General features: G+C 40.6%; 1 protein-coding gene and 1 pseudogene across 2 annotated transcripts in view; one reads left to right on the plus strand and one right to left on the minus strand.

The window, feature by feature from the left end:
• CAPN7 (calpain 7) overlaps positions 1 to 6,537 on the minus strand; it is a 35,195-nt gene extending 28,658 nt beyond the window's left edge. For both annotated transcript variants that reach the window (XM_065627289.1, XM_065627286.1), the window contains exons 1-2: positions 6,351 to 6,537; positions 1,628 to 1,736 (exon numbers count right to left, since the gene is read on the minus strand). In XM_065627289.1, the coding sequence (XP_065483361.1) occupies positions 1,628 to 1,736; positions 6,351 to 6,452 (211 nt within the window). In that variant the 5' untranslated portion in view covers positions 6,453 to 6,537. The remainder of the gene's footprint in view (positions 1 to 1,627; positions 1,737 to 6,350) is intronic.
• A 192-nt stretch (positions 6,538 to 6,729) lies between these two features.
• LOC135984990 (collagen alpha-4(VI) chain-like) overlaps positions 6,730 to 19,980 on the plus strand; it is a 72,223-nt pseudogene continuing 58,972 nt past the window's right edge.

Genomic DNA, 19,980 nt, shown 5'->3' on the forward strand with positions numbered 1-19,980 from the left:
TCCGGCTATTTAGAATAGAATCATAGAATCATTTTGGTTGGAAAAGACCCTCCAGATCTTTGAGTCCAACCATAACCTAGCTCTAGCGCTAAACCATGTCCCTAAGAACCTCACGTACACTTCTTTTAAACACTTCCAGGAATGGTGACTCAATCACTTTCCTGGGCAGCCTGTCAAATAACATACATAAAATCTCTTTCATACTACACTAAGAACAAGGCAGTTTAATTATGTAAAATATTGCATCATATCTGAAAACACATCACCTGTTGCAATATACAAGTTCCTTAGGTGTCTACCTCATTTAATACCCTTAACGACCTGAAGGAGAAGATGGAGTGCCCCTTCATCAAGGCTGCAGACCCCACCAAACCATTGCACTCAAGGACACAGCTGCTATTCAAAGGGACATATACAAGCCAAAGTAATGAGCTGACAGGAACCTCGGGAAATTCGACCAGGACAAATCTTGGACAGAATGAAACCCTGCAAGGTATAGCTCTGCAGAGAAGAGCCTGGGGTCCTGGAGGACATCTAGGTCAGCCCAAGCCAGTGATGAAGGCTAACAGCACCCTGGGCTGTGTCAGCAGGAGCACAGCCAGGAGATGGGGGAAGCAATAACCATCCTCTAGTAGACTGTATCTGGAATACTGCAACCAATCTTGGGTCCCTAGCAATGGTTGGGGCTGGAGGACTTGACCTTTTGAGAAGAAGCTGAAGGGGCAGGGCTTGTCGAGTCAGGAGAGATGGCTTTGGGGGGACCTAATAGGGGATCTAATAGCAACGTGCCAGTAACTGCGAGGTTATCAAGAAAATGGATTCAGCCTCTTCACTGCGGTGCAAAAAAAAGTGAATGAGAGCCATGTGGCCGAGAATTCAAACAGGAGAGAATCCAACTAGGTATATTTAAAACAAACAAACAAAAACAAACAACCACAAAACCAAACACTAGAAAGACAACTGCACCAGAGGCCCTGGGGAATTTCTGTCCTTAGGCGTTTTCAAGACCCAACTGCACCTGAGCAACCTCACACAAAAATGAATGTTTACCCTGCTTTGAGTAGGAGATTGGTCTATAGACCTCCCAAGGTCCCTTTTCGGCCAAGTGATTCTATGATTCTAACTGACAATTGCAGGAGTGCAAAAATCTGAGATTTTGGTCGAAGCACAAACACTGAAACTGGATCATACAAGGAAACCCTTATGAGAACTCTTTGCCCTCTCAAAGTTAGTACATTAATACTACATTAATACCAGAACCCACTTGCTTCAAATCCATTTTGCAGCTGAGGCTTAGATTTAAGTTTTGATTTGTTCCTGATCAATTTTTATTGTTATATTTCATTACTTTTTCAGGTTTGCTCTGCAGATGTGGTTCCTAAGAATATTTAAAAGGATAGAATAAAAACACCCAAGTCCTTAGGAAGTAAGTCTCTGCTTCACTTCTGATGTATTTCAGAATTCAGAACACCGATGTGCTCATTGAATTTGTAGTCCTTCACAAAGTACAAGAAAATTAGATTAATGAAAAACAGAGCAAACATCATCGATACATATTTCACAGCACCGAAAAGCTTTCCACTCAATTAATTTAAGCAGAGGTTTAATTAGAAGGCTCCTTACCCACCTGCTGAATGGAGAGCTTGAACTCTCTCCAAGTACTCATTTATTTTTTCTTGAATATTTTCCAAGTTGGACCCTGCCATCCCAGCATAAATCAAGGCTTGTGCAGCTTCCTGCAGGGAAAAGAATTTGAGACAAAGTTAATGTTTGCTGCCTAGAAAATTACCTTCCATAAACAGAGGGCCTACAGCAGCCATGAGCTGCATGAAAGCAAGCTCCTACATCTGCAAAGACTCCATGGCTGCAGGGAAATTCTGCTGGAAAGAATAAGTTTCAAGTTATAAATGAGATCATGTCCAATTTCTCACACATGAGACAACCTAGAAGACTATAAAAAGCCTTTTGAGGTTATATAAGGCCAGATCTTAGGTCTGTCTGTATAGTAATGCATGGAATTAGGAGATTTTAAGTGAAGTTTTTCAAGCATGCACTGAAATCAGTTAAATAAAGCTCACAAGCCACAAACTGCCTTTTCTTTTTAAAGCTGCAGATTTAAGGTTAGGAAAAAAAAAAGCTACTCACAAGTTACACGCATTTAAGCCAATAATAATGATATTAAACCAATATAAAAGCTTTTCAAAATCAAATTCATAGATTTTTGATTTAGAAAGCCTTTTCTTTTAGTATTACTCACATAAAGCTATCAAAACTGGAAAGTCTACAAATTTAAGGTTTCCTAGCTCCTCAAACTTTGTTTTTTACATATTTTTGTGTACACAAAACACTGGCTATTGAGGAAAGTCTACTTCCAGGAGGGAGCTTAGGTCTCCAGCTCAGAAGCACAGTATATTATCCGCATTAAGACTTTTTCTGTTCTGCAGAAATCTATTAGAAAAAATGCCTTCAGTTTCATAAGCTGCCTGTCCATTCACTAAATTTATGAAAAACATTTAAGGTTTGGCAGGGCTGTAATAAACAGAGCTGACAGTCTCAGAAGCACATGGAGAACTGCAATCTGTCACTCAGAAAAACGCAGCTAAAAACCTTATTTTGTCCTTGTTATTGGCATGGAAAAAAAAAAAAAGAAAAAAAAACCAACAACAGAACCAAAACACACTTAAACCACACTTTTGTGGCAGTGCTCGTCTTCCCAGCAGCAGCAGAAGAGAGAAGGTGGTGGTGACATAGCAGCTGAGTATGTGGGAAGCAGAACAATAACCAGAGAGCTGCTCCACAACGATGGTGCTCGGAGAGGCTGCTCTGCAGAGGGCAGGCACAGGGCCATGGCCAGCAGGTCTCTTGTGTGCTTCGTGACCATCATTTTTGTCGAGCTTAGCAGTTTGCTCCCGTACACATCTGCCCAGTTCGCCCAAGCTTAAAACTGATCCTGATACAGCCTGTACTTGTTATCAGGATAAATTTTCACTGACAAGCATCACAATACCAAGTACCATATACTCCCTGTCAACATCCATCACCATATTACATCACATAAAGTGTCCACAGCAACAGAAAGGTAAAAAGAAGTCTTGTCCCGTCTATACGTAGCAATTACCTACCATTAAGGTCTAGCATACAACTACTTTTTGTGGGGGAAAAACATGCACTACAGATAGCTGTTCAAAGGATGTATGTATTTGTCTGTGACATACATCAAGTACAGGTTGACAAAACAAGTGCTATATACATATATGTATATGCATAGGACGCAAAGAATGAATGTAGATTTTCAAACCAGTACAGCAAAACCAACGCATAACTGTTGTTGCTTCTGTGATTTCAAGCACAACTATTTTGCCTGGTTTTAAGATGTAATAAAAACAGATAAAAGAGATATAATAAAAACAGTCCTTTAGAAATTAAGGCTCTAAGGGACTGAAGCAGTTGACCAACTGTCTGCAAAGCCAGCATGCCAGCTGCTTCCAGCAACAAGATGGACATGCAATTCAGAGCTAGTATTTATGATCTCTTCGACGCCACTACTGTTCTTGAGCATGAGTAGTGTGCCACAGTCACACTAAGCTAACTACTGGTCACCAGTTTGGAAGTTGCTAAGTGCTGGTCGGACTTAGCAACAGTCTTCAGCAGTTTTGCTGAAGTCCTCAGGTGCCCAAATATGTTCCTGATGTTTCTGTAGAGCACCACTAGCAAGTTACTCTCAGCTGGTTCACATGTAGCTCTCCTCAAGGGATCTATAAACCTTACGTGACAGCAGGAAGCGAACAGCACTTGCCAGCCTTAGAAACTCCATTCAGACAGGCCTGTTTGTCGCCTATCTGTAACAAACAGCAGCATTTCCCATGCTTCAGCCCTAAGGTCAAGTTCTTGCAGAATCCAGTTCAGCACTCAGCTTTCCCACATGCTTATTAATTGCACCAGTGGGCTCCGAACTGCCTACAGGAGTTGGTAAGAAAGTTGGTGACAGACCAGAGCTTACTTGCACTGTCCAAAAAGTGCGTAAAGTATCCCCAAAATAGTAGATGGCATTTTGTAACTGCTCTTGTTTAATCTAACATTGACAGTGATTCTTCAGGCAACATCCAGAAAGCCAAACCTATCTAGGCCAAATAATACAGAAACAATTCTGCTCTAACAATATCCGCCAAGTTTCCTCTCCCTCCTCCTGATCACAATAGGTTTGAAAACCAACAACTTCACATGCAATCTGACACAAGAGCCGATACCTAATCTTGGACTGCCAAGAGTCACCTGTCCGAATACCAAAAATCCTACCTGCAGAGTTTTGATACAAAGCTTTCCTCGCACGAAAGAGTGTCCATAATCATGCTGCTCTGTGGCTTAGCTTTTGCGTACCAGAAGACATTTTCTAAATTACATTATTTGTCATGTGTAGCTTGAAGTGCACCAAGACACTTCATGCGGATATCACCCATATGCAGCAAGTGAAAAAGATTTTCCGTACACTGTACAAAAGTGTACAAGAGTGATTATTTGCACAAAAAGATGGTTTTCTTCTGAAGAGCATTTGATAACTTCTTCCAGATATACTGAAAAATGTAGTGTAATAAAGTAGTACTGCACACAGCTATCAGACCATGTGCGCATGCTGTTGCTGATAAGCACAGGGCTTATCAGCATTATTATGGGTAACTGTAACTTTTGCATATATATACTTTACATATATAAACTTAGCTCACCCTACATTAGCAATTACATAAAAAAAGATACTCCTCTTCCTGTTCTTTCACACTTACATGCATAGACCACCATGATAATAACACTATGCTTTTTACATATTTCAAAGACATCTCGTACTCAGGAAGTAAATGGCCAACTACAGAGCTGTTGGCAAGTTAATGGAAGAGAATTACTTTGGCAGGATAATGCAATATGTGGAATGATTACTGCAACAAGGATAAACATAGGCTTCAAAGGAATCCCTTCTCGCGGGTTAGCAGTAAAGCCAGTGGGATAGGGAACTTTAATGTAACCTTGCAAAATATAAATCCAACAAAATAAGACAACTTAAACAGGCAGAAAAATGCATAATGGTCGCACTAATGCTACTACATACCAGTAGCAAGTCTGTAAATATTGAGCAAGACATTGAATTGACCTCATCACACCCCTGGTTACACCAACACAAAGTTGTACCAAAATAATATAATCAGATCGCTAACAGAAAGAATATTCATATGTGGTTAAAAACGTGTCACTGGTAGCTTGTGATTTGAAGCTAGCTCATTGCTGAGCATCTTGTATTTCCCCATGTACTTCTCTACTTATTTGATGATTGATTATACACCAAGTTGTTTCCAGTTGCAGTTCTCCAAAATGCCCAGCGCTTGCATCTCTTAACATAAATTTGAACAGGCTTTCAGGCCTGGCAGGAGTAGAGGAGAGGCCAGGAATGAAAGTGAAGAACCAGTAGGTCAGAGGCGTTCTTAGGTTACAATGAAGCTTCCCTGAAAGGAGGCTGTAGCAAGGTGCGTATCAGCCTCTTCTCCCAAGTGACAGGACATGAGAACACAGCCTCAAGTTGCTCCAGGGGAGGATTAGATTGGATATGAGGAAAAATTTTTTCACTGAAAGGGTTGTCAGTCATTGGAACAGGCTGCCCTGGGAAGTGGTTGAGTCACCCACCCCTGGAGGTGTTTAAAAGATGTGTAGATGAGGTTCTTAGGGACATGGTTTAGAGGTGGACTTGGCAGTGCCAGGTTAACAGCTGGACACGACGATCTTAAAGGTCTTTTCCAACCCAAACGATTTGATGATTCCCGAGAAGCACCGAAGGGGCTGCGTCTCCAGCAGCTGGAAGAAGAACGCCCGTACCCACTTTTTAAGTACCACAGCTGTAGCGCTGCCTCCGAGCCCGCCAGCACACAGCAGCGCACGGGCGGTGCTTGCTCCCACCTAAAAATAACACGCAGGAAAAATACATTTCGCAACCTGCCCTGGTGGACGCTGCTCCTCCGGAGACAGACAAACTTCGTACGCGCACGCCCGGCCTCCGGCTCTCTTCTCGGCTGGAACCGCCACGGCTTCCCCGGGGCCGAGCAGCGCTCCGTCTGCGGAGCGCACCGGCGGAGAGGGGGAGCGGCGGGGGCAGCGCTTCCCTCAGCGCACCTCCCTCCGCCGGTGAGGCCGGGCCGGCCCGCAGGGGCGCGGCAGGGCCACTCCTCCCTCCCCCGGCCCTCGGCGGGGCTGAGAGGAGCAGCGCAAACCCACCGGTAGCTAAAAGGCCTCAGGACGGCGAGGGGGAAGGGGACACCAGCGCCCTGAGGGAACCGAGATGCGCCGGCACCCCCTCCTCCCTCCCCCCATACCTTGTAGTAGAAGACCGCTTCCTGGTAGCGCCCGCTCTGGTCCCGCTGCACCGCCAGCTGCGCGAACTTCACCGCGTCCAGCTCCAGCGTGGTGGCGTCCATGGCTGCTTCCCGCTGAGGTGCCGCCACCGGCAGCCGCGCCTCTCTGAGCCCACGCCGCCGCCGCCGTCGGCTCCGCGCCCGCCGGGCCGCTTCCGCCGCCTCCCTGACCCGGCCGCCGGCCCCGCCCCCATGCCAGCCGCCTTCTCCCCTGGCCACGCCCCCCCTGCCCTGACAGCGGCTGCCCCGACACCCGCGCCCGGCCGCGCCCCGCCCGGCGCCGCCGTGGCCCAGCGCGCATGCGCGCGCAGTTTTTTTTTTTTTTAAAAGGTGTGGGCGCATGTCTCATGCCGGGCAGGTGCGAGGGCTGTATTGCGCATGCTCGGGGGCGCGTGAGAGGGCGGGGTCCTCGCGTTTGGCGGGTGCGCGTGCCTGCCTGTGGCGGTTGAAGGCCGAGCGCGCGCACGGTCGTTACCCACCCCCCCCAGCCCGCCTCTGTCGCGATTGTGAGGCGCTGGAGAGGTGAGCTGAGCCGCCGGACGGGTAGGGGAAAGCCCAAGGATGTTGTTACTGCTGTATTTTAAAATAAAGTCGTGTGGGGCTTTTGGGGGTTTGGTTGTGGTTGGTTTGGTTGGTTGGTTTTGGGGTTTTGTTTGTTTGTCTGTTTGTTTTCCTCTCACTTTTTAATAGAGGTGTTTGAACTACTTAGTAGCTTCTTCAGAGTCCTAAGCCATAGAGGCAGGTGTTTTAGTCCTTACTCATATGAGGATAGTTGTGTTTTGGTTTTTTTTTTTACCTTAGAGCATTTTCAGTGCATATCTGTGTGTCATACAATTGTGAAGTAGAAAGCAAATAGAAAAGGTGTATTCTACTGCCCCTTCATAAAAAACAACAAAAAACAAAAAACCACAACCAAACAAAACCACTATGCTTCTGGTGTGCTTTAGGTTGGTAGTTTTGTAACCTAGGTCTCTTATCGAGGATGTTCAGGATTTTTTTTGTTCTTTCCTCAGGTGCAGTTTAGGGGCAAACTGCTGTCATGGGGAGGTGGCTGCCAGTGCTTTATTTCTTTTTTGCATCATAGCCACTGCTTTCCCTTCTCCCCAGCTTGTGCTGCAGGATGAATTCCTGAGGCTGAGCTGCTCTGAGAGCCCTGGGCTGGGAGGCCTTGTCTGTAGCCTTCTGGAAGCAGTGTCTTCAGCGATCTGCCCTAGAAGGGTTGTGTCTGTGAATTCATGAATGACACTAGTGTGAAAACCAGTCCAGCTATATCTTTATGCTTTCCGAGTTTCCACTTAACTGGAGGGGCGCGGTGTCTCCACAAAGAGGCGCATGGAGAAGGCAAGGGGCAATTGGTCCAAGATACACCAGGCAAGGTTTAATCTTTATATAAGAAAAAGAAACATAGTAAGAACATCCATTTATTGGAACAACATCCCCAGGGGTGGGTAGAGTCACCGTTGCTGGAGGTTTTTAAGATTGTGTTGGACTGGGGACTAGATAATCTCTTCTATGCTCTTTTTGCTATGCAACATTGGACCAGGAGATCTTTTGAGGTCCCGCCTGGCCAGTTCTGAGATTCTACAGGCTTTCATTTCAGCCTGAAAACACAACTTATTGCAAGACATTGTTTTCATGAGATGTAAAAATACTGCTTGGCAACTTATTCTGAAGCTCACTTTTATGAGTGTGTGACTCTTCAACCTGTTTTCTGATGGTAGATTTAGGAAGAGGTACAACTAAATGCAGAAGTGCTAGGTACTGAAATACTAAAATGTACAAATTTCCCTCTCTGATTTTTCTCATGTATGGAGCTAGTGTTCCTGTTCTGTCTTCTTCCTTATCTCTTTTGTGCTTTATAGACTGCATTGATATAAAATGCAGTAATATTCTGTGTAAAAGGTGACTTGGCCTTTGTGATCTGCTATGTAGAGGGAAGTTCTTGTAACCTTCATAGCTTTGATTTTGGTTGTGCTACTGATAAGGCTGCTTGGTTCTGTTTGCTTATTTTTCGAAGTATGTATTATGCTACTTATATGAGCTCAGGAAAGATCCAGATTACACTAAAGGATTTTTCTGAATAAAGATATATTGGTTCAACATTCCCTTAATGATACTGTGAAGATGAACAAGGAATTTCAGTCAAGGTCTGCTTCAATTTAATATTCAGACTAGTGGCATAAATTGTATAGCCTAAAATTAATTTGTGTATCATGGCCTCAGACGAAACCATTTACAGATCAAGTGCAACTCTGAAGTATCCAGAGTGACATGCATAATGAAAAGGAGACTGAACTGGACAGAATGACAAAATAATATAATTCCTTATTTAAATCTTCATGTCAAAAACACTTCTTCTGTAACATAAACTAACATCTCTTCTAGCCAGTTGGGCTTCAGAAATGTCACTTGGGATAATTAGTTTTTCACTAATTAGCAGTCACTAGTGATTGGCTCTCTTCAGATAGTACTTATGTGTTTCTTATGAATCTGCTCTAAAATTCTACAAGCTTTTAAATGTACACAAAATGGAGTAAGTTAGTTCTTGACTATGGCTTAGACTTCATATGTATAATTTTTTGCTTTTTGTTTGTAGTAGCATTTTAGTTTTGCCGCTAGATATTAAAATTTACTCCTTTTGTTTCTAACTGAAGAAGTGTCAGTTCTTTCCGTCCATGTTGATGTATCCCAGGCATTTAAATTTTTGCTTCTATGGTTAACTCTCATCTTCCAAGACACTGTGCAGAAAATTACTTCAGTGGTTAAGGTTGTTAAATATAACATGATGTTGTTATTTGTGCAAAGGCAGTAATAGGAAATTGACAAACACTATTAGGGCTGATGATGATGGGCAGGAGCTTCGTTGCTTCAGTCTCTATCTTGTTCCCTTCAGCTCTTGTTTTTTTGCAGAGGCAATATTGGATGAAGAAACTCAGGTCTCTGCTTCTCTTTCATACTTCTTTGCTGCTAATTAGGCAGAATCAGCTCATTGTCATTTGTCCTTCCTCTTTGAGATGTTTTCATCCCTTTTTTTCCTTTTATCTCCCATAATGCTATAATTTACTGTTTTCCAGCTCCTCTTCCTGCCTCTTGATTTTGATTCTTGCTACTTTGCCTCTTTTTCTCTTTGTTTTTCCATATATATGCTGTAGGAGTAGACATTTGCATGTTGGTGATGATTATTACCCAAGTTTTGCATATTGCCTTACCTGTTTTCATTTGACTACGGCCATAGCTTTTAATGCTCCTAGGCATTAAAAAACAAAGACCCAAAACTTTGATATAATTTGGTCTTCCATGTGGATTGCTACCAGGTGTCTGTGCTTGAATTCCTCCATGGTTACTTGCCCTCTGTGTGTCATGGCAATACAGAGTCAGAACATGGGCCACTCTGGTCCTGTATTCCGCCACTCTGGTCCTGTATTCCTCTGCCTGGAGTTTTGTTGCTGCTTGTGGAAAGAGTACAAGAATAGGGCAAATTCAGTATAGTATTTTGGCTCAGCTTCCTGTAGCCTGTGGATTGAACTCACACTATTGCTTTGGATGCCTCTTGCTGTGCTTATTTTCAGTGAATTAGACTAATTGTTTCTTTAGCACATTATGATATTGACATTCAAAACATTTTGTGGGAATGTGCTCTATAGTTAAAATTCGTTGTATGGGACCTTTCCCTTTTTGAAAAAACAAACACCAGCATTGCCCCGCCCCCCGCAACCAAAACAAAGAACAACCACCAAACCAAAACCCCCTGTTGCTCAGTTAATTTTTTTGCCTCCTCTCCCTTGCTTATGAGAAATTACAATCACATCTCATGCATCTTTTAGGTTGCCCATAAATTTGTGTTCTTCTTTGCTATCTCTTTCTTCAGTTATTTCTTTCTTCGTACATTTAATCTCTGTTTGAGCAGAATCCTTGCGATACCTTTGATTTATCCTTGAGGTTCTTTTCTTTCTCCCCTGTGTTTTCTTGGAGATGGGGTGATCAGAATGGTGTGCAGTATTAGAGTTTTATCATTAACTTTGTATCCTGGTGTACTGTTTTACTCTGTTTCTTTCATAATGACTCCTAACACTGTATTTGTCCCTTTAACCACTCCTGAGCATTGTGTGATGTTCTGAGAACTCTCCAGAATGACTCATCTTTCCCGAGAAAGGATAGTTTTGCATCTGCCATTATGTACTTAATGTTGTGTTTTCTCCCCTGTGATTTAACAACATTTAATTTCACAGGCTGTTTATTACATACACAGTGGTATGAGAACCTTGCACAACTTTCTGTAGTAGCCTTTCCCAAATGAGACTATTTGTGTCACTGGCACACCTCTTTGTTTTCTGCCATATTCAGATAACTTCTGGGTTTTTATAGTAGTCGACCACTTTGTTCAGAAATAAAACTTGGGTATGCTGTGTTCAGGTTCTACAGAGACTGCCCCCATTGCCATTTTAAGAACTGGCATCCCAGATATTTTGCCAATGATTACATTTTCCTCCATCTCCTTGTTAAAGAAGGGCACTGTATGGGAACCTTTAATTCCCTCTGTATTGAACTGCCTTCCAAATTCTTAGTCTCTTATGAACAATGTAAGAGATTATCCTTTCCCTAGTGCTTTTCATTCACAAGGTGATTTCAAAACCTTGTACACAAGATACTGTTTATACACTGAGCCTGTTGGTTAGCCAGGACAGTGTTATCTCATAGCTTCTGTGAACTGTACTGTTTTATGTCTAGTGAGACTATAGGTTCCTTCTATTTTTACAGTTCTAAGTACAGCATGACTATGATAGCTGCTACTACTGTAAAATAAATAATAAAATTAATTATGATATTGGACCCCCTCCTTTCATGTCATTTTTATTATTTTAGTCATATTAAGTATGTTGAATAATATCTTCTACAGTAAAAGATTACAGATTTGTGTTATCCAGCTTGGTTCAGTACAGTAAGGACCAGGTAAAATTATTTTAGACATGGAGTGGTTGATATATTAAAGACCTGGGCAGGCATTAGGCTTAGAGGCATACAACAAAGTGACAAGAAGCTAAGGAAGGCCAAATAGCTCACTAAACAATGACTGCTGTTCGTTCAGAACATTGATGAAAATGAATACCTGTTTCATCACTAAGTTGTTGAATCTGTATACACAATTGTTAAACGGTTTCCACAATAATTTAATGAAATGTTGCCTATATTTTTGTCAGCTATGTAGCACCGACTCTCTATATCTATATTTCTGGGCCTGCTTTCGTTTGGCTGTTAAGAGCAAATCTGTTTTAACAGATGATTTGACTTTTTATATATAAATTCTCTAATTCATAAGATGTTTTCTTAGACTATATGATCTCGACCTATTTTTATGCTAAGTACCAACAATTTATTGTTACATCAAGTACTTAACTATTTTCAGGGCTGAACATTTAGCTATTGATTATATTAAGCTCTTTTCACTACAAAATGAAATTTTCCTTGATTGAAGACTTCTGAATCTGAAACCAGATCCCTGATTTCTACTGATGGTATTTTTATGAAATTAAGAAGGGAGGTAAAGCACAGCTGAAAATAAAGCCTTTTAGTGCATATATGGTATTTTAATTATATGCTGGAAAGCACTTCCGTTGATAGGGCTTTGAATATATGAAGCTACTTGAAAAAAGTAGTCCATTATATTACACCACTAGATGTCCATCTACTATTAGATTGAAGACAGAAGTTTTTGCACGGTTAAAAGGCCAGAAATTGAACAAATACATTCTTAGTTTGGCTCTGATTTAGTTACAAGTGTGGTTGAAGGTACTTTGGTTCATTTTGGTTTTGAAGTTTTCTTGACTCAGTCACAGAGATTTAGATTTGATTTTTTTGCAAGCATCCAGTATCCAGACTGGCCAAAAATGTGGAGTCCCGCTGCACCCTGAAGACTAGAGAAATAGCAGTATGAAATACAGAATCACATTACCGTAGTTTTGAATTTTTTAATTGAATAACACTCTTTTGGCAGAGATTATTGCAGTCCGCTAAAATTTCTTAAATTATTTTGTTATGAAAAGTACTATGATTCTATAAAAGTAAAGAGTTCCTCCTTACACAGTTAAAAAACTGATTCTCAACTTTTTAGTAATTTGCGGCATCTGTGTGGAAGCAAATGGTCATGTTGATACGACTGTGATCCTAACCATGGAAAGAGGGAAGAAAAGTGAGTAATGTGTGTTGGTAGAAACAATATTCCTCACCTTCCTTGTTAGTAAGCATGCGTCTTTTGGGAAGTACATCTACAGGTTCTTTCTTCTGACTGTGGTGACTGGGAAAAGAAGCTTAATAATGGAATAAAACTTTATATTAAATAAGTTTGAGTGGAAGGCACCAATGACACCATGAGCTATTGCATTAACTAAGACCTTCATGTGCTATTTATGCATATATATATATGTATGTATATATATATATATAAAATCACAGTGCTCAGTGGAATTTGGGCAGGTGGAATTCATTGGTCTGTTTTATGTACATCCAGTTGCAAGACTGGTATCATATCCTTTTAGGAAGAGACCAATCTCATGTAGCGCTCAGGCTTTGATCACTGTCTCTGATTTGATAGCATGTTCAACACTCCTGATAGATTGCAGGTATATCAAAATGGGTTGAATTTCAACTTTCATTTAGGCATGGAAATGCCCATCAATGTTGAAGGTTTGAAGAAAATTCACAACACTTTGACTTAATTTAAAAGCTCAGCTGAGTGGACTCTGGGGAGACTGATTTTTCTTGGGAAATCCTTGGGATCACACTAATGGACTCTGTGGATCACAAGTAAGCAGGTTTGATAGAAGACCAAGTAGCTTTTCCTCCTGCTGATACTGATGATAAAGTTGATCCATAAACATTGCCTTGTAAACATCTTGATGTTTTTTGCTTGATATGCTGTAAGAGTCGGTCCGAAGAACAGTATTTGCCTCAACATCGCCATCAGGAACTTGGAGAAATACCAAGAAACAAATGACCTGAGAGAAAGAACTGTGTGCTACAGGAACTCTCTGACCTGGGACTACAAGTAGCTGCTGCCCAGAAAATGGATTTCACCTGATGCCTCAGCCAAACTTGCCCCACCTCCTCCATGTTACTAAGGCCAATGAAGAGGAGCATGCGCAGAGGGTCTTGAGGTCACCCAGCGGACAAGTAAGAGACCCCTGAACGTGAGGCGGTGCAGGCGCAGACAAGTTTTGGCAAGCGAAGCGGGGACTCTTTGGGCCTGCGCAGTTAAGTCTGGATTGTGAAACAAAGGTGGAGATTGGCCTCAATCCGTGGGAGAGAGGAGGGGTGAAGCGCTGTTGCTTAGCATAAAAGATGGTTCCTAACCAAATGTTGGAGAGATCTCCCCACCAAAGGAGCATGGAGCATGATGGAGGACCAGCTGGATGCTGTTCAGGACCTGGGACCATAGGGATGCCTTTGGACCTGTGGTGGTAGCTGTAATCCTCTTTCCTCACTTTTTTTTCTTTCTTTTTTCTTCACTTTCTCTATCGCGTGCCACTTTATGGGCAAAATAATAAAGTTACAGTGTTTGATTGAATTATAACCCCTTGGCATTTTGGTCGCCTTAATTTTGCGCGTCGAAATCAAGGTAAACGAACCATCACGAGTCCGTCACTGAATGGACCGTGACATATGCTTAGTCTAATTAAGAAACAATTTTTTTTTCTTTAATTAAAAGGTTGCTTCTTAATAAAGTGAATTCTTGCAGGATTTCATCAAATATCCACACTCTTTATTACTGTCTTCCAGGGTGAGCAAGACATTGGATGGTTGAAGATCTTTTTCCTTCATGAATGAACTTCATTACTGTACTGATGACATTCCACTTAATTTTGGAGATACCTTTTTGGTAAAAACATTTTCGTGTCCTCATGCTGTAAAGTTTAAGTGGAAAGGAATGAGGAAGAGTATATGAGAGAATGAGGAAGAACTGCTCGGAATAACTGTAATGGGAGGATGCCTAGGAATTGCTCCAAGACCATTTTTGACATATCTTGGTAATCGTCACTCTACTGAGAAAGTTTGCCGTCATGAATCAATGCAAAGAACTAATTTGATATAATTTGGAGTAAATATTAAGCCTACATCTTCAGCTTTCCTCAGTCTTTTTGTGTGTGCATAAATACACTGGTTTTTTACTATAGAATATTTCCATTTTTAAGTATAGGCAAGTGACATGATTTGTTTGAGTCTGTGTTTTTGCAGGAGGCCAGACACACTATTGTATGCTGGTAAGTAGACAGGCAGCAGGCAGATCTTACAACGTCTGCTAATATAATGCCATTTGCACTACATAGGAGTGGAACAGAAAAAATAATGACACTGAAGTCCTGGGGGCACAAATGTGTATCCAAAGGTGGATTTCATTCAGTTACATATTCTAAACTTTATCCTTGAAAATTTCACTAGGATTAAGTTGTTCGTGTACATAAGCGTTTGTACAGCCAGAAAAAAAAGGAATTATATATACACTACATTTGAATCCCTTAACCTAGCTATAACTCTACAGCTATTAATAAAGCAAGCATGCCAAAAAATCTGGTCAATTTTTCAAGTGAAAAGCCACCTATTATTTTTTCGTTCTGTAAGTAGCCAGAGCCTCAGTTTAGTCCTGTGGGACAACTGTGCAGTATTTAACTGTGTGATAAAATAACACTGAGTAGACTCTAGTGTGTAGTGGGTTTTATCCTCATTGTTACAGGATGTTTGCTCTGAACTACCAAAATATAACGAGTGAGTACAATTGAAAGGAATTAAGGACTGAAAGACATTACCTGAGAATGTCATTTCCAGTCTGGCTGTCATCTTTTAACCTTTCCACCTGGTGGTGGCTTTGCACATGACTGTCTCATTTTTTTACTTATGCATTGAATATTTTAAGTTTAAAGCCAATAGGATATTCATTTGGTTTTCAGTTAAATAATGTCTACCTCGCAAGACTGAATGGAAAGCTGATGATGGAAATGTCCCTCAGAACTAAGACAATTCTTGCAGTTTGTTTATTTTTTAAGTGCTGTGAGCAGGGAAGTTGGCAATGAACGTGATCTGGAAACCAGAACTGGGACCTCTAGCAGTATTGGTAGATGAACACTCCTTTGCCTGTTTTGCTGCCTAGAAACAGACAAAGGAGCAGTTCAGAGCTGGAACTGGAGCAGACTGGAAGTTATAATTGTTTAGGACAAAATCCCCAGTGTTCTTTGCAGGAAATTGTGTTTCTGCTCTGTTCTACAAGCAACTCGTGCCTGTGCTTTTATAAAGTGGATCCTACTGTTAGAGCTTAACTTTAGGCTCTCTGCAATGATCTTTAACCTGAGTTCTGAGAAGAATCCTTGTGTTCTCTATTATCATAAATTTGTCAGATCCTTGGTTTAGCAAAAATTTTTCAAATTATTTTTCTCTCCTCCCTGGAAGTCTGTGTGAGAGATGTGCTGCTTGAAGAGCTCTTGTCCTTGGGCAAGTATGAGTGTCATTTGGTAAAAAATAGTGTTGTTCTTTAACAGGCATAATCTTTGTTTTTCAGGGGCAATAAGTAAAATCCTACAACAGGGCTGTACTTCATCCGTAGAGTGGCTTGCTTATCTTTCTATGGCAGTGTTAGCATTTGTTAGCTGTGAAAGTGTGAATGGCAACAGTCAGTATGACCAAATGTCCCTCTAAGCTACTATCCTGTCCCTGACAAACAAATGCAGCTATAGAAAGAAGAGTACAAGAACACAGCAGAAATGTGATTATACTTGAGGATCAGGGACTCTTAGAGCTAAAAGGTGACATCCTTATATTTAATGACCTCTGGTATATTTTATCTTCAATTTCTCAACTCTTCCTTTGTGCTTATCTGAAGTCTTGGCATTCACGACATCCTGCTGCAAAGTGTTCCACAACATAAGCACCCAATACATAAGCCTCCAGTTTTGCTGGCTGTGGATCTGCCACCATCTACCTTCATTTGGTGCCCTGTCCTTTCTTTGAAGAGATATTGTCTCCAAGCTGCTCATGGCTTTATAAACATCTGTCATATCATTACTCAGTTGCCTTTTTTTCCACTAGACCAAATAGTCATTTTACACTCAGAGGTCTTTCTATACCTTTCATTTAGACCTTTTACCCTGCTGTGTGCTTGGATTAATCTGATGAGTTATTGCTGGTCTCTGAAATTACTGTTATTAATACTTCAATGAGGACATGGGGATTTGATAGCATGGGAGGAAAAAAAAGAGCAGGAAAAAGAATACATGGGCTTGAAAGGTCTGAGTTGTCCAGTCAAGTTCTCTTGTAATTAGAGGCAACTGTGCAAACATTGCTGCTTCTTTCTCTCTCATAAGACAACCTTCAATAAACTTAGGCTCTTGAATACATCAAAATTTCAAAACCAAACTGTATCACAAGAACAGAAGTAAAAACCAAGGAAAATAAATGTTTAGGTGAGGATGATACAGGTTATGAAACACTAAAGGGAAATGAAAAAGGAACTAAGGTTGTGTAGTTGTGAATGTTTTATTAACTTGATCTCATCTTTATGTACCAATCAAGAGGGAAGTATTCCAGTTTATATAAGAGAGCTCAGTAAACTATTTTTAGGAACATTGCAGAGGTCATTTTGCCAGATGTTCTAATTTCCTTTCTTTTGTATGAAAAGTAGTGATTGCCAGAGGAGGAAATCATATTTTGGTAAAAGGTGGGGACGTGTTTGAGTATTTTCTTTACATGTCCTTTGGTTGAATTCCCTCTTATTGTCACTACATACCAAAAATTGCCACAGCAAGGTTTGACTTAAGTAATTACCTATGTCAAAAGCCAAGAGTTTAGAGATCATACAGAATGTATACCCATAAATTTTAGAAGACTTTTTCACTGTTAAAGCTGTAGAGGTTTTACTTTTTATACTTGCTGTTCTGAAATACTCAGACTTTTCAATATATGTAGTGGGACACAAAATTAATCAAGTGGAAATTTAGTTTATTAGCTCAATGTGTGTTCTTCTAGACAGTGCATGTGCGTTCAGATCAAGATCCTAAAGACACCATGAAGATTTAATTAGCTGGAATGAAAATGTAATGATGCAAGGGCAGCATGGTAGTGCGCAAGTAAGGGCAGTTGAGTTTTCACAATAAGCCGGAGTTTGATCCCTTCACAAATAATCACACAAAAATTGCATTGGGCTCAAACCTAACAACAAAGTAAGCCTGCCTATTGGTTCTCCCCTCCTCATTTTGCTTCTGTCTATGAAGTACCTTAATGTTTCCAGCAATGTATGCAAAAAGAAACCAGGCTCCCGAGAGATGTAGTTAAAAGCTTTGCTATTCATCATAAGAAAATCAATTATATAGTAGTTTTCTTTTGACCCAGAAAACAATATTGTGCTTTGACTTAATTAAATGCAAGGTCAGTCTTTATTCCTTAATTATGAAAGGGTATACAGATGCAGTGATTTGTTAGACTGGAATGGGTTTAGTCCTAGGACTTGGTTGTGAGTGAACATTTTAATAATTTGTTTTGTAAGAATATGTTCACTTTATTAATACAGAGTATTAATTCACCTTTTTCTGTCTTCTGCAAAGCAGATTTAAAGCTCCCTCTAATGATATTCATATGATGGCTTCAGACCTCTGAAACTAAGAGACTGTCTTTTGTCTTCTACTTGAAACAGGTAGCCACTTAAGCCATCAGAGTGTTGGCATGGTAGCTTGTCTGTGTTAGAAAGGGTGGGAGTCAGCCCTGCCTAGTTTCTTATAATTTACTTCTTCTCATCCATTCTTTAATTTAAAATTAGCATTCAGAAGACTTTACATCTCACTGTAGTGTTGGCAGTTCAAATCTGTATCAGTGTTTTCATTGTTTTGTAGGAAACTGGCATTTAGTGAATGCATTATAGGCCTACCTCTCCACCTCTGACAGACTGGTACTTCTAATTTACAGGAAAAGGAAGATTTTTTTTTTTTTCCATTATCCTTTAATTTATCCAAGATTTTATTTATTCCATAAATAGAATTAATGAGACGAAACTATAGTAGAAGCTATACCTCGTGGAGTTTGTTAGGCGAGCTTAATGATGGTCTTGGTGATACTTTAAAGTTCATGTTAAGGTTGAGATGTTCAAAGCAAAGCAATTGTGGCAGACTGACAGCCCCTGTCTTTACATGCATTTGCACCATACATGGTGCAAAACATACAAAAGCTGCCCTCCGAGGCAGATGTAGAAGTTAGTAACAAAATTTTTACTTCATTAATCTGTTCACATCTCTGCTTATTGTCAGGTAAACTGAGACAACTTCTATCCAACTTAAAATGTGTATGATTTATCACTTTAAGATGCTGGGTTGATGTGTTTTCATCCTGTCCATTGGGGGAAAAAAAAGAAAGGCATTTAAAGGTACACGCTGGAGTTAAAGGTTCTGATGCAGATCCTAAACAGTGTTGGGCAACTAGTGTCCCTTAAGTCAAATATTAAACTTCTTAGCAGAATCCTGAGCAGATTCACCTCACTTGCTGTGACTTTTTTTTTGTTGAAAAAAAAAAACTGCAGAAGGCACAAAAACTTGCTTAAATGTACATTGTTGAGTATATGTACTACAGGTGTTTGTGTGTGTCTACCCTGAAAGCTGTTTTCATCACAGATCTGCAGTCTCATGACAAAATACGATGGTGTCAATCAAGTATGAAAATACTAGACTTGCGGAAGTGCGTTTGTAAGAATGTGCAGCCATGAGAAGGATGTTTCAATCAGAGATAGTGTATATTTGCTGCCATTTAGTCCTTTCTCACTGCATTCTTAAATTTTGCAAGTGAATTAGCTAATTTTTCTCATGGCCAGCCCTCAGGATTGTAAGTTTAGTAGTAGCTTTGCCCATGGCATGCAAATTTCCAAATTTAATTTGGCAGTGATAACAGCACTAGTTTTGATGAACTGAGTGTGTACAGAATAAAAGAAGAGTTATGAAGAAAGACAACTTAAAATTTGGGGCCTGGAATTAGTGTTGCGATAGGATTGTTTTCACAATCTGTTGCTAGCAGTGAACACCATGGTTTGACTTATTGCTTTTTTTCTGGCTCATAAGAAATTTATTTCTTTTGCATCTCCATAATCCAAAAGTAGAAGACTTGATATCACTTGTCATCTTGCAGAGACTATCATGCTTCTGCCAGCAAACTGGAGGGAATGCATTTTTCTACATTAAAACCACTATGTCTTCTCTTAGAAGAAAAAAAAAAAAAGTGTGCTGTAGTGCACACTGTGTAGAGTTCCTTGTGATGGGAGCAGGGATAGATTCACTGGAAACATGAACTATGTGATCTGTGTTCCAGCATTAGCCTTGCTTACAGTGGTATTACTAGCTCATCCACATTATGGCTGCATCTCGCCATGTTTTTTACACCTTCTTCAGTTACTGTGTTCAGAAGGGATGGACTTTTCTCTCTTTCACTGGAAATGAACCAAAAGATCTCTCTACTACCTTGAAATAGTGTGGCCATTAGAATCACTCTTAAAATAGCTGGCCAGTGCCAATGCCAGGCAGTCTAAAGTGCAATAGCTTTTCTTTTTCCTTCTAAGGAAAGAGTTTACTGGAGA

The sequence above is a fragment of the Caloenas nicobarica genome, chromosome 2, assembly GCF_036013445.1.
Source record: "Caloenas nicobarica isolate bCalNic1 chromosome 2, bCalNic1.hap1, whole genome shotgun sequence".
Taxonomy (NCBI): domain Eukaryota; kingdom Metazoa; phylum Chordata; class Aves; order Columbiformes; family Columbidae; genus Caloenas; species Caloenas nicobarica.